Source organism: Centruroides vittatus, unplaced genomic scaffold, assembly GCF_030686945.1.
Source record: "Centruroides vittatus isolate TY-2023 unplaced genomic scaffold, ASM3068694v2 scaffold_435, whole genome shotgun sequence".
NCBI classification, from domain to species: domain Eukaryota; kingdom Metazoa; phylum Arthropoda; class Arachnida; order Scorpiones; family Buthidae; genus Centruroides; species Centruroides vittatus.
Genome location: NW_027122708.1, coordinates 710,147 through 723,416, shown reverse-complemented (window position 1 = coordinate 723,416; position 13,270 = coordinate 710,147). Strand labels below are relative to the sequence as shown.

General features: G+C 33.7%; 2 protein-coding genes and 1 long non-coding RNA gene across 3 annotated transcripts; all 3 read right to left on the bottom strand.

Annotated features, from left to right (window-relative positions):
* Positions 1 to 2,124: 2,124 nt before the first annotated feature.
* On the bottom strand, positions 2,125 to 2,874 carry LOC136988964 (importin subunit alpha-3-like). The gene has a single exon (XM_067286981.1). The coding sequence runs from the start codon at positions 2,872 to 2,874 to the stop codon at positions 2,125 to 2,127; it is 750 nt and encodes a 249-aa protein (XP_067143082.1).
* Positions 2,875 to 3,089: 215 nt separating this feature from the next.
* On the bottom strand, positions 3,090 to 4,158 carry LOC136988963 (general transcription factor II-I repeat domain-containing protein 2-like). Its single transcript, XM_067286980.1, has 3 exons — positions 4,125 to 4,158; positions 3,798 to 4,034; positions 3,090 to 3,706 (listed from the first exon to the last, which is right to left on the bottom strand). Exons 1-3 carry the CDS (start codon positions 4,156 to 4,158, stop codon positions 3,090 to 3,092), a joined length of 888 nt encoding a protein of 295 aa, XP_067143081.1.
* Positions 4,159 to 8,529: 4,371 nt separating this feature from the next.
* Positions 8,530 to 10,037, bottom strand: LOC136989109 (uncharacterized). The gene is made up of 2 exons (XR_010882855.1): positions 9,839 to 10,037; positions 8,530 to 9,065 (listed from the first exon to the last, which is right to left on the bottom strand). It is a non-coding gene; the product is annotated as an uncharacterized lncRNA (long non-coding RNA).
* Positions 10,038 to 13,270: the final 3,233 nt, after the last annotated feature.

Genomic DNA, 13,270 nt, shown 5'->3' with positions numbered 1-13,270 from the left:
TCATATAAGTAACTCTTTTTTATTGGAAGTTTGTGATCACGTGACCTTAAGCCACCATTATTATTCCAAGCAACGTGTAGATTTAGTGAGATTTGAACGAAAGCTTTGTGAATAATCTTATCGTCTATACTGTAAGTTCGTTGTTATGTAAAAGTTTTCAATCAATTTATTACGCGTGTTTTCTTAAGAAACCTCACTAGTACACATCTCCTAAACAGTTAAAATTTTTTGGGGCGATCCATAGAAAACGAGATATAAATGAAAACTTATCGGATTATTTACCGACTATGAATTGCTGGACTCGCCATTGCCTAACCTTGTTTTTAACGCCGAGTAGCACATTGGACCGCGGATAGGTAAAATAGTATCGCGTAACCTAGCTTTGACATCATCTGATTACATGACATCTCCGATGTGTTTCTTGTCAAGTAACTCTTCTGGCTGAAGAGTTCGTTCTTTTCTCACTGTACATTGCCATCATGTTTCATATCATGCGATTCATCTCTTTGAGAACATACTTATAATAACTATAAATTTAAATATATAGCTTTTAATAATAGAATCTGTTTTTGTATAAAATTTAATATTTAATCTTTATAATTCTATAGACTATAGAAATATTTTTATGGCCATTCAACGACCCAAGTTACACATTTTCGGATTTACAAGGGTTTAGTTACGGACTACAGTTTGAGAAACTTTCCATTAGTTACATTTAATTAGAGGACTACGTTAAAAACTCGTGAAGTATTAATTGTAAACTTTTATCTCAGATACTTACAATTATAAACAGGAAAATGACTTTCCTTAGATGAAACTAAACTTTTGTAAGTAAGCCTATAGCATTTTTAGGTGTTTATTATTTTAGTATTAACCTTCCATACCATTATTTAAAAATAAGAATGTCTTGTGTTATGAGATGGCCACCAACTTAAATTGCGTTCTTTCGGTTACTTTTCAGGTTGTACAGTACGCTCGTGCGAGTGTGTCTTATCGACAATAAAATGCCCAAAAGAATGTCATAATTGCCACGAAAAACATCCGCTCTAACCCAGGATGCAAACGTCTCTCCGGTAACCTACGGGAACATGGACTACTATAAAACTCGTACCCCTTACTTATTATCTTTGATTTCATCCCCTACCTCCAAACTCCCAAACCTATTCAGAGATCTGAACAAATGTTGCATAGTTACTCTCTACAATTCTCCAAAAAATATACGCTACTTTAAAACTCGGATCTTCACTTCTTCCCCTGATTTCACCTCCTACAAATTGCCAAACCCTTGGATTGATTTGCACTAAATTTTGTATAGTTACTCTGTTATTCTGTGGGAAACATACGCTACCGCATGACGAGGACAACTTAACCCCATCCTTGAGTTCCCGGGCAACGCTTGGCATTCTTTGCTAGTATTAACTAAAATTCGATAATAATTTTATACGTTTACGTTTGAAAATTTTACTTAAATATTTGTTTTAATTAATGATAAAGCAAAAGTTCGAAACTAATGATGATCTTCAAAACAACGTTAAGGCTCATCGCAAGTCACTGGCGGGAAGAGGGGATTGCAAAGCTCGTCCACAGATATGAGAAATGCCTCAATCTTCACGGTGATTATGTCGAAAAGTAATCATGTTTGTACCTAACTTTTGGTAATAAATTCATCTTGTTATTTACACTTGTCTTTGTTTTATGGACCATCAGAGGTTGAAAAAAAAAGTCTACGTATAAGCACAGTTACGATCATTAATGACAGGTCTGACTCGCAATGGGGCCAACCTGAGGCATGGAAGACGGAGCCTCGACCCGGTAAAATTTAAATAAGTCTAATAGTTATTCCTCTTAAAAGATAGGCTATTATTAGAATTAAAATATTATTAGTTTTTTTTTAAGCAAAAGAATATCTATTCGAAAGAATCTCATAATTTTAAAAGGATTGAAGTTGAAATTAGATAAATGTAGGTGCGATGGATAAATAAGTTATACAATATACACAACTGAGAAAATAAACAAGTCATAATTATTATTATTTTTTTAATATTTAATATAACAGGCCAACTCTCAAAATTTTTAAATTTCACTTAATTGAAAATCGGTTCATTTTCATTTGAGAAAAATGAGTTAATTATACTTTAAAGAATGAAGTCTATTATTAAGATTTTTTGAGTGTAGCATGTCACTTAATTCGACAGAATGTTTAGAAATCGTGAGATTTTCGTGATATTGCAGCTTTTCTATAATTTCGAAGCCGCTAGATTCTTCTATCATCATGCGAATTTTTTCTTCCATTTCAGTCGCATCTGCAACCTTCACTACAATTTTCAGAATGTCCAGAATATTGGAGATAATTTCTGGATCGGATGCGTACAGCATATGACATAAAGGGGGTATAACACCCATCTCAATCAGAAACTTGACTTGTGTCTCACATTTATTATAATCTATGTTAGCCACGATCCACATAGCTTCCACTCTAGCTTTGTAATTTCCGACGGTTAAGATCTGTCTGACGGGTGCCATTAATCCAATATTCAGAACGTATTGGATCTGTTCGGTAGTCCCTGCTGTAATATTTGACAGGACCCAAGCCACTTCTGTCTGAATTTTAAAGTTTCTATGCTCTAGAAGACGATGGAAGCAAAGAAGAATATCATTGTTGAGGATAGACTCTGTTGCAATATCGTCACTCGCAGCCACATTACCAATCACTCGTAAACTTGGCATTATTATATCATCTCTCTGGTGATTTAGAAGTTGTTTGAGGCGCAAGATGATACTGGAATTAGCTATTTTCTGTATAAGATCAGGTTCCGATTTTATCAAGTAAGAAAGCGCCCAAGCAGATTGACTGATGTCATATGCTGTATGCATCCGATCCAGAAATTATCTCCAATATTCTGGACATTCTGAAAATTGTAATGAAGGTTGCAGATGCGACTGAAATGGAAGAAAAAATTCGCATGATGATAGAAGAATCTAGCGGCTTCGAAATTATAGAAAAGCTGCAATATCACGAAAATCTCACGATTTCTAAACACTCTGTCGAATTAAGTGACATGCTATACTCAAAAAATGTTAATTATACTTTAAAAAGCGAAGTCTATTATTAACTCATTTTTCTCATGACTCGAAAGCCAACGAACTTCCGTATAATATGGTAGATCGGTGTATTCACATTCAATATCTTCCAGAAATGAAGCAAATTGACGATTATTAAGTCCACGTGCTCGAATATAATTTACAATTTTGGTGACTATTTTTAAAACATGTCCGATATTTAAAACTTTGGAGCACAGTACTTGCTGGTGAATAATACAATGAAAATGTTCAAAATTATTATTACCATGCTGTTTGCATGTTTCTTTTAATCTTGCAACAACTCCTTTAGTAATACCGGTCACGGTAGGTGCACCATCAGTTGCGAGACAAACCAACTTTTCCAATGGTAACTTATACTTCTTCAAAACTTCCATAAGTGCATCAAAAATATCAGCTCCTGTGGTTGTATTATGCATAGGAGTGATTTCCAAAAGTTCTTCACTTATTTTTAAATTAACATCGCATCCGCGAATAAAAACGGCCAGCTGAGCGATATTTCGAATATCTGTACTTTCATCAATTGCAATAGAGTAGGCTTGAAATGTTGATATTGTTGAATTGTGCTGATTTCTCAAATTATCGGCTATTTCATCAACTCTGCTAGCTACAGTATTTCGACTTAAACTTACACTTTAAATTTTTTTTTTTTTTTTTTTGTGCTGGACATAATGCTTCCGCCGCTTTTAAGCATTCACTAATAAATTCCCCTTCGGTAAATGGTTTCGATCTGCTTGCGATTAAATGTGATAATATATAACTAACTTTTACAGCAGCTGTATTGTCTTCAACAGATTTAGTGAATACACTTTGTTGTTTTTGAAGGAGTGATTTCAATTCCGACAATTTGTCTTCACGAAGTTTTGCAACGTATTGGTCATAGTTTCTTTTATGATTTCTGTCATAGTGCCTTTTAAGATTATATTCCTTAGGAACTGAAATAGAGTTTTTGCATATCAAGCATAATATTTTATTCCTGTTTTGGACACAAAAATATTGCAATTCCCATTTTTCATGAAAATTACGATGTTCCTCTTCAATCGACCTTTTCTTACTCATTGTTCTTGAAGTTAGTCAAATTTGAAATACCTCTTTTCAAATTAAACGAAACGTTTATGACAACTATTTGACGTTACATGAACTTACAAGGTTTACGAGATTTACAAATCACAAAAATTACGACGTTTACAAAGTAGATTCACACAAACAGTCAAAGTTCCAAAAGTCACTATTCCTGAACAGATCCGTCGAAAAGACACCTTGCGACTTATACTTCGGATACAGTTACTCGGAACACTCCTCCCGTCACTCGTCACGGCAATAGTAGACGAAACACCTTACAGTAGAGCACACAAACATCCGACTTGAAGTTCCAGCAAAAACTTGACTTTCGCGCCAAAACCTTTCCTTTTATACGTATTGTAGCAATCGCTGATGCACCAATCAGCGCGTAGCAGTCTTCCACGACGTCCGCTCTCGTACGATGTTCGCCGGCCAATCATCGTTCGTAGATTCAAAGCCGCGGCCGTTATCCAACCGTCTTTCGTAGCGTCGACCAATTTGAATTGGTTGGACGAAATACGGAACAGACAAACACAAAAAGGGCGGGAATCGTACAGTTCAAAAAAGTTCAAACTTTCCAACTTCAAGCGTCAAAGCTTGATATTTAAAAATTTTTTAAAAAGTCTCGGCGGGCCGCAACCCATGTGTTGGCGGGCCGCGTGTTTGACATGCCTGCCTGCTTTACATTGTACGCTACCTGATAAATACGATAAGAAGGCTTGAACTTAAACTTGTTGTGGCCCTAAACTAATCTAACAAGCACTTTCCATTCACCAAATAACGATAAACATGTTAAAATGTGAGACCTTATAAGCTATAGACTCATAACGAGAGCTCTAACTTCCAGCTTGTTCAGCTCATGTGTAGATTCGGCCTTGGTTCCTTGGTTAACACTAATTTTCACATTAAGGGAAGCAGTTTTATCTTAGTTCACTTGTAAAACGTAAGAAAATAAAATAAAATTGTATTAATAATTTGATTATAAAGACATAAAAGAATAAAGTTAATGAATAAATGCATGTTTTTACAGCATGTTCTGAACGTTCTACTTGCAGACTACTGTCAATTATAATGTAGCAACGATATCATTCGTATCTTGCCATTCCATGATTTATCGTTGTATTTTATTAAAGATTATAAGTTATAAATAATCGATATCCTTTCATATATTGTAAATTTGAGGGAGAGATAATATCAATGCTTATTTTATTCTAGTTTTCATGCTATTCGGTGCTTCTGTGAAAAGAATATTCTTTTCATATCAGAGAAGCACTTAAGTTAATATAATAACTTATGATGGATAAAGATTATCGTGTTTAGATTAAATTTAGTATATTTTAATGTATCAAATATTCTCAGTTTTGAATGCTTCATTTACGTCTCTTATGGTAATATTAATTTTTATAAACAATTTTACTATTAAATAATTAGTCTGTTTTGACTGTTTTCGCCTTATGGCCATTAAGAAAATATTTTTCATGCCCCTCATGGATTTAATCAAGCCTACAGTGAAAGCGACTGGATGATGAAAGACGGGACCCAGTATATTTTAGTATCAATCGACTTATTGGTTGAAGCTAAAGAGTCCTCTGAATAGGACAACTTTAATTATGATCACCCCTTTCAACCTTTCAAATTTAAACTTATACAGGGTGTATAAGTTTGAATTTGAAAGGTTGAAAGACATGTGAATTGATGATATAACTTATAATGCAAACTTGCAGATACTGAAGATCAACTTCAGTATTTGCAAGTTTGAAACAACTATTTAGGTGAGAACTAAATCGAGATCTGATTCTTTATTTTAAACCAGTGCTGTCCAACCCACGGCCCGCGGGCCACAATCCGGCCCGATGTGACTTCCCGTGCGGCCCGCCAACTTTGGTTGAATATTCAAAACTTTCGTTAAGTAAAATTTCCAGCAGTAAAAATTCTAAAAAATCCACATAAATACTGCAAGTTTCTGGTAGACAAACATAATTTGTGTTCACATTCAAAATACAGTAGAGACTCGTTAATTGGCACCCCGGTAATCGGAATCGCCGGTAATCGGCACCACTTTCAGTCGGACTGTGTCGTGCTGAATCGAACGTTTTTGATACTAAATTTACTTCTAAAGTATAATTTTCATGTTTTTATATTCTTCAATATATTCATTTTGTTTGTACAAAATGCAGAAATAATTTTTAACGATACGATAGCCTCGATTATTATTATAAAAATTTTCGTTAGGCTTAAAATCGACGAAAATTCAACACGAAGCGACACGCAACTTAGAAAAATTTGAATATCGGCGAATATTGATAAATTATGCAAGCAAAAGGAATGTCAAACATCCCATTAAATAAACAAGCTTATATGAAGTGGATTAATAAATACACATATTTTGATGTAAAACTTGCATGTAATAAATCAATAAATATATATTGAGTTAAAACTTGTATGATATGAGTAAATATATATATTTTATTAAGTTGAAAATAATTTTTTGTCTTGGCCCGCGAACTAAAATAAATTTACAAAACGGCCCAATCTTGACTTTGGTTGGACACCCCTGTTTTAAACAATTTTGGTTAACTGATTTTTAGGACATTCTGTATAAAACTCATATCCCCATCTTCCCAACTTCATATACAGTGTACAGAGTGGTACCAAAAATATAAGGACAAACTTCAGGTGGCGATTCCTAACAAGACAAGAAACAAAAATGCTTCTATAAACATGTAAGCATCACAAATGACATTCACGCGTTGTTCTAGAATAACCGTATGAATTCCATCTGTAATGTTGTTGGATACAAGCCGAAACGTTTTAAAGAGTGCGTCAGTCCACGATACGTGCGCAACACTTGCCTAAAGACTAATCTGCAAAGACTGGACAGATAGATGAGCCATATTCATCTATAATTTTATGCTATAAAATAAATCTTTTAGTGTGTTAACTACGCATTTCCGAACGTATGTTTATAAAAGCATTTTTTTTCTAGGCAGGAATCACCACCCGAAGTTTGTCACCATATTTTGAAATTACCCTGTATAAATGAGTCAACCAATGGCCGAATAAATAAAACCACTGAACACTGGTAATTAGTTGTGGGTCCTCGCTAATAGGCTACTACATGGAATTTTCCGGGATTTTTCACGTTAGTAACACCAAAATAGAGACAAGTTTCCCATAAAAGACCTCCCGGGAGGCATTCTCCTTCGGCAGGTTGCTCATGTTTCGCATTGCCGTGCGACACATAAGCGACTTGCCGAAACCCTGTATATATGATGGTTTCTCATGTTTGAGATAAAGTAACTTTCGTTTCACATAACTATGGTAAAATTTTGACGCTTCAAGATAATTAAGATTTCATTAACATAAACAATTTCTTTTCATTTGTAATTTTTGAAAGTTAATATAATTAGAATCATGACTATAAAAAATTTTGATAGGTGTCTTTATCAGGACCTTGTTCTCCAGCCTCATTTCCACTGACTTTTTTGATATTATAATCCCATCAGTTGTTCGAGATGGGTAAACCATAGTTTTTGCAAATGTTCTTGCGAATCATCCTGGCAACGATGTTGTGCCTCAATTTGTAATCAGTCTGTGCAATCTTTTTGCATGAGCTGAAAATATGAGCAATAGGTTTCAGCGATTCATTGCACAGTCAAAGCAGACTGTGCAATGAATCGCTTGATTGGATTGATGGTAACTAATAACTATTGTTAATTCTTTAGTGTTGCAGGAAATGAGAGGGAATTTAGACTGTTATAGCTATCTCACAGAACCACAAGGAAATGTGATTCTTGAATCGTGTGACAGAGCTTCACTATTGAGCACGGTAGAGGTCTATAGTAAAGTTCTGTCCCATGGGTAATGTTAAGTTTTCCCCGTTCTGCACAATATCGGTAATCCAGCCGTCGCGTTGGCTAGTTTAACACGTCCAGTAATCCGACACTAGTAGATATAGGATATCAAGCTCGAATTTTGGCAAGATATTAATTTAAAGATTTTAGATTAGGCTAAGCTCGTCATCTTAGGATTTTCAAAAAATTAAAAATAAAAAAACAATATCTTATAACACAATAATGTATAAATATAAAAATTAGTTTCCTGAAATTTCCCATCGTCACTCAATTTTCCACTAAATTTAGTGAGAATCTACCAACTTGGCAGCAATAAATACTGGTGATGGCAATGCGCTAAGATGACGAAGTGGTAGAACAGAATTCTATTAAAATGATTCACGATTAATTTAAGAACTCTAAAACACAGTAACATTTAATTGCTTTTCTTTCGAATTTTTTTGCCTTACTGTATGTTTTCGATTACTATAACGTACTAATATCATGCAAATAAATGATTTTTTATTCCAAATAATAAACCATTGAATTAATTTTATTTTCAGTAATCCGACAAACACCTTGACCGACACTATTCCGTTCCATATATGTCGGATTTATAATAGAGAGGTTGAGGCCGAAGTTTTAAACGCGAAAACGTGTACGTCGGACATTTAGCGCCGCTTTCCTGTAAGCCTAGAAGTTTGACAATGGTGTTTGGAATGTCGAGCATGATTGAACTGACTTTTCAAACACCATTGTCAAACTTCTAGGTTTACAGGAAAGAGGCAATGAACGTCCGACGTACACGTTTTCGCGTTTAAAACTTCGGCCTCAACCTCGCTAATATTCTACTGTTGAAATATTTCATTTTAACATATTTGTTATACAGTTTGAAATATTTCATTTTAACATAATCTGATTATCCAAAAGGCAAAAACTGATGCCTAATTTCCTCCGTTGTAGTTTCGTCAGGACGATCTCCTCTAGATAAAGTTTCTTCGACGTTTCGTCCTCTTAAACGATAGCTTCCTCCCCGATAAACCGTTCTTGAATCTTCTTCATCGCCCAAACCTATAAAATTTAAAACATCTATATGATAAAAGTCACTTATTAAAATAATAATATCGAAATTTCTAATGAAACTAATCATTCAGTGAATCTAATATATAATATAAGCCTAATGTATATAAATATATACATATACAGTCAAACCTGTTTTTATGCGCTCCTTTTATGTGCGATTTTTATTTGTGCGATTTTTTTAATGCGAATTTTTAATTTGTGCGGTATAGTTGGCGACTAGTCTCGTGCGATTCGTCATGTCTCACGTTGACTTATTATAGCTAAATAAACTTATTATAGCATAAATGCACTTATTATAGTAATATTATTGCATGAATATGCGAAAAATGAAATAATTTACTTTTTAAGTCAACAAAACACCACCTGGACAAAAATATGTAAAACAGACGATAGACCAGACGATGCAGTCAAGTGCTGACATCTGTTGTCAATAAATTCTATTTCGTACGGTTTTGAGTTATTTTCTATGTGAGACTTTTTTTATGCGGTCCCTGTTGACCGCATAAAAAAATTATTTTTTTAATTGTGTTGCGAAAACTATTATTTACAGCCATTCGTGAAGTTTCGTGAGATTTTTTTTAATGCGTTTTTTTTAATGCGGTCCCTATCCCCCGCATAAAAACAGGTTTGACTGTATAGCATACATAACTAGGTTTTACCCTGTATAGATGGATTACGTATGCTATTTCATTTGTACAAAGTAAACATAAAAAAATAGTTCAACACTATTAACAAGCAACGATAAAAGATGGGCTACTTACTTGGGTTTATGACGAGAATTATGACAAACAGAAAGCTAAAGAAGATTGTTTTCATTCTTAATTTTCCTTAAAAATGATTTATACTGTAAGAGGATCAAAATATACAATTTATCAGTAAAAAAGTTTTAAAATAATAAAATATAAGAGAGAATAATTACAGATAATTAAATATATTTTGTTTAACCTCAATCCTTTATCTGTTTTAAAACAAATAAATATTTTCTTATATATATATATATATTAGAAATTATATTTACGTATATTAGAACCTACATAATTCAATAAACAAAACTTATTTGAAAAAGTTTATTTTATTTTATTTTTAGTTATCCAATGAACATCTGACAATTAATCTAATATTATCCATAATGTTATAAAATTGGATAGTATTTTCCATTATTAGAATAAAATTGTTGATAAATTAAAACTTTTCTTTAAAATACAAAATTCATTAAATTTTAATAGCTTATTTATGTCTCTACCATTTTAAATAATTCAATTTAAATTGCCTTTTTGATAAAAATAGACAATAATTCGAGTAAAATTAGACAATTTATGTAATATAAAAATGTTTTGAAATTTTAAAAGATTATAAAATAAACTGTATAATATACATCTGCCGCAATTATGAAACTATGTCTAGTTTAAAAATGATGGACTGTGTGATTATAAATGATAGTCATAAATTCTGTAATTCATTTTAACAGACGAATTACGTCTAATTCTTCTAGCAAAATTTAAATTTGAAATGATAATTTTTATAATTATATCTTGCAGAATTATTCAGTTAAAAATTTTAACGATCGGATAAATTTTTTTAAAATTTTAAGATCTATTAATATTAATTAAAGAAAATTGCATGAATAAAATATAGGGAAATGTTTAAATTAAGAAAAATGTTTATATTGAGTAATTAAAATGAGTCAATAGGAATATTTTGTTTGTATTTCTTTTTACTATAAAATATGAGTAAAATTGATTTTGAGTTATCTCTCAAATTTCTTTTAATAATCATTTTTATGAAAGTGTAATGATTATTTTTAAGAGTAACTCTTAAAAATAATTATTATGGAAATACACTTTTTTTTATTTAAATCTATAAAAGTCTGTTTCCTAACATATTAATGGCAAGAATATATATATAAATTTATATTTTACATTCCTACTATAGATATAATTATATAATATATGCAGTATTTACTTGTATAGTCTGATTTATATGTATAGATCGCATTTACGTATGGTTCTAAGTTAGTTGTCACAATGAAAATTATCTCGTTTCTCGGAATATCGAAGGAATAAAAATGGTTAAAATGACTCTTGGCTTTGCTGCCATTCGATTTGAGGAAAGCCAGGAAAAAAGAAATAAAAAAGATTGAAAAAATTAAAACTTATTATATATAGTTTTTCATCACATTCTTCAAAAACATAAATGATTGTGTTTTCTTGGATCAGTACTTTCTTTCCAGAAAGGCGCTCTTAAATGTCAACGATCTCCTACAATAAAGATGGTCTCTGACTTTTCGGAATACTAAACAAAAATAAACGAACCATGGTTATCAGCAGAGGAGACCAAACGGGATACTTGCCCTTCCCTGGAATTGATTGAAAAATTCCACAGATTATAATCGTAAAAGTGGTAGATATTTGTAACCTTATACCTTATACCTTTGGCTATGGGACGCTTCGATGCAATATTGTATTCCATAATATACCAGTAAAAAACGAATGAAAAACGAAATAAAAATTTATTGATGTAATTATTTGTCTTGAAGCTTTGCCCTCCCATGAAAAATTTTATGCGGACGCCCATGCAACGAACTATATTTTTTGTATCACACTTAAAGTAGAATGACAATTCTATCCACATCATCCAGCCTCATGTAGAGACAGCACAGACCGCTATAAAACGTTCTGGTCTCTCGGCTCCTCCTCTAATCACATTTCTCCACTTGTCTCGTTCTAAAGACTTAACTAGATCCGAACGCCAATCTTTTAAATTGAAATTTTTTCCACATTTCCTTCTTCCCACATTACAGTGATATGACCTTAAAAAGAAATAAAGACGTTCAAAAGATAGGCTCTAACCTCCTTTAAGGGTCCAGGGCCTCTTGCTACAGAAATGTGTTTCCCCTCTTGTCAGGGCTGCACACGTCGTTCCATCGCTGATCGTAAATAGTCAACTATAGACGAAGTGAACGAATTTAAAAATTTCTGATCCAATTTCTTAATGTAAGTTCGCTGACCTGATGGAGATTGGGGACTTAGAATCCCACTTCTCGGACACCAGTGTATGTTCGCTGACTTCTAGGGGAATCGTTAATCCCGTGACAGGATAATCTAGGGTCGTTCGCGTGTGGGTGTGATGGAGGAGTCACAGATGACAAGTATCTCACAAAAGCCCGTTTATTTAAACATGAAATAACTTACACTATGCACAAAGTTTCTTAAACAATTGAATGTTCGAAAGCTCTAAGTGTCGAGGGTGTTTTCTAACGTCGCTCGAAGGTAGGCCCCGGGGCAGCGGCAGGTGAGGAGATTCGTCGGTTGGTGTCAGCGGCACTCTCGATGGACACAAGTACGGGAACCTCCGTGCGTTGGCCCACACGTCTTCTGGCTTCCAAAACTTCTCGGAGAGTCCTCTGTCGTGTCCTTCAAAATCAGCCTTATTAATTTCCGTTTTCTCCCTTTTTATCTACCTGATTGGTTCTACGTCCCTCTTTCCCGATCCCCGATTGGTCCCACCTCTGTTCCTAAGCGAAAGACGACACCTGTTCGGGTTACGAGAAAGATCCGCTTCGAAGAATCTACTTGACACCATCCGTTAACTCTGGATGAAAAGTGTTGATGGAACTTTGGAACTTGCGCTTATATTTTTCCCCCATTGTTGTTTAGTCTGTGACGTTTTATAATTTTAACGATCTGACGCGATGTTCCTTTTTGTCATTAACCTTTCCCCTTTTCAAAATATCTATGTTCTAATTATTTGTATACGAGCGCCTTGTCAAAGCCTTATCTCTACTGGAGGACGCTCGTTTACAATTATTGCGTTCTGCTTTATATCAATAGCATTTTTCTCGTCGCGGTTTCATATGACTAGCACAACTAATCCGATCTTTGAACGGTTTTTAACAATGGAGGCGTTTTTTCTAGTTTCGTTTTGAGACTACTCTCTTTTTGAGACTACTCGAATCCGCCAGAGGGCCCGCAACTAAAAGCAATTATATAACACGGATACTATTGTGGAAGACTAACAGTTTTTAAGGCTTTGTAGACGCCGTAGCCTATAAAGACAGGTCGGCGCCGAAGATCATTTTTAATTGTGTTGTATGTCGTCTAATGGTGTTTTGTTCGTTAATTTTAGAAGTTTTTTGACTTCAAGTTGCAAGTTGCATGGTGGTTCCTGATCGGAATAAAGGGAGAAAATAAAGA

Excerpts from the sequence above, each read along its gene's own strand:
- LOC136988964 (XM_067286981.1), bottom strand. The coding sequence starts at position 2,874 with ATGCATACAGCATATGACATCAGTCAATCTGCTTGGGCGCTTTCTTAC.
- LOC136988963 (XM_067286980.1), bottom strand. The coding sequence starts at position 4,158 with ATGAGTAAGAAAAGGTCGATTGAAGAGGAACATC. Across the intron at positions 4,035-4,124 it reads GTCGATTGAAGAGGAACATC|TTCCTAAGGAATATAATCTT; the intron begins GTAATTTTCATG and ends ACTCTATTTCAG. Across the intron at positions 3,707-3,797 it reads TACCGAAGGGGAATTTATTA|CTAGCAGAGTTGATGAAATA; the intron begins GTGAATGCTTAA and ends GAAATACTGTAG.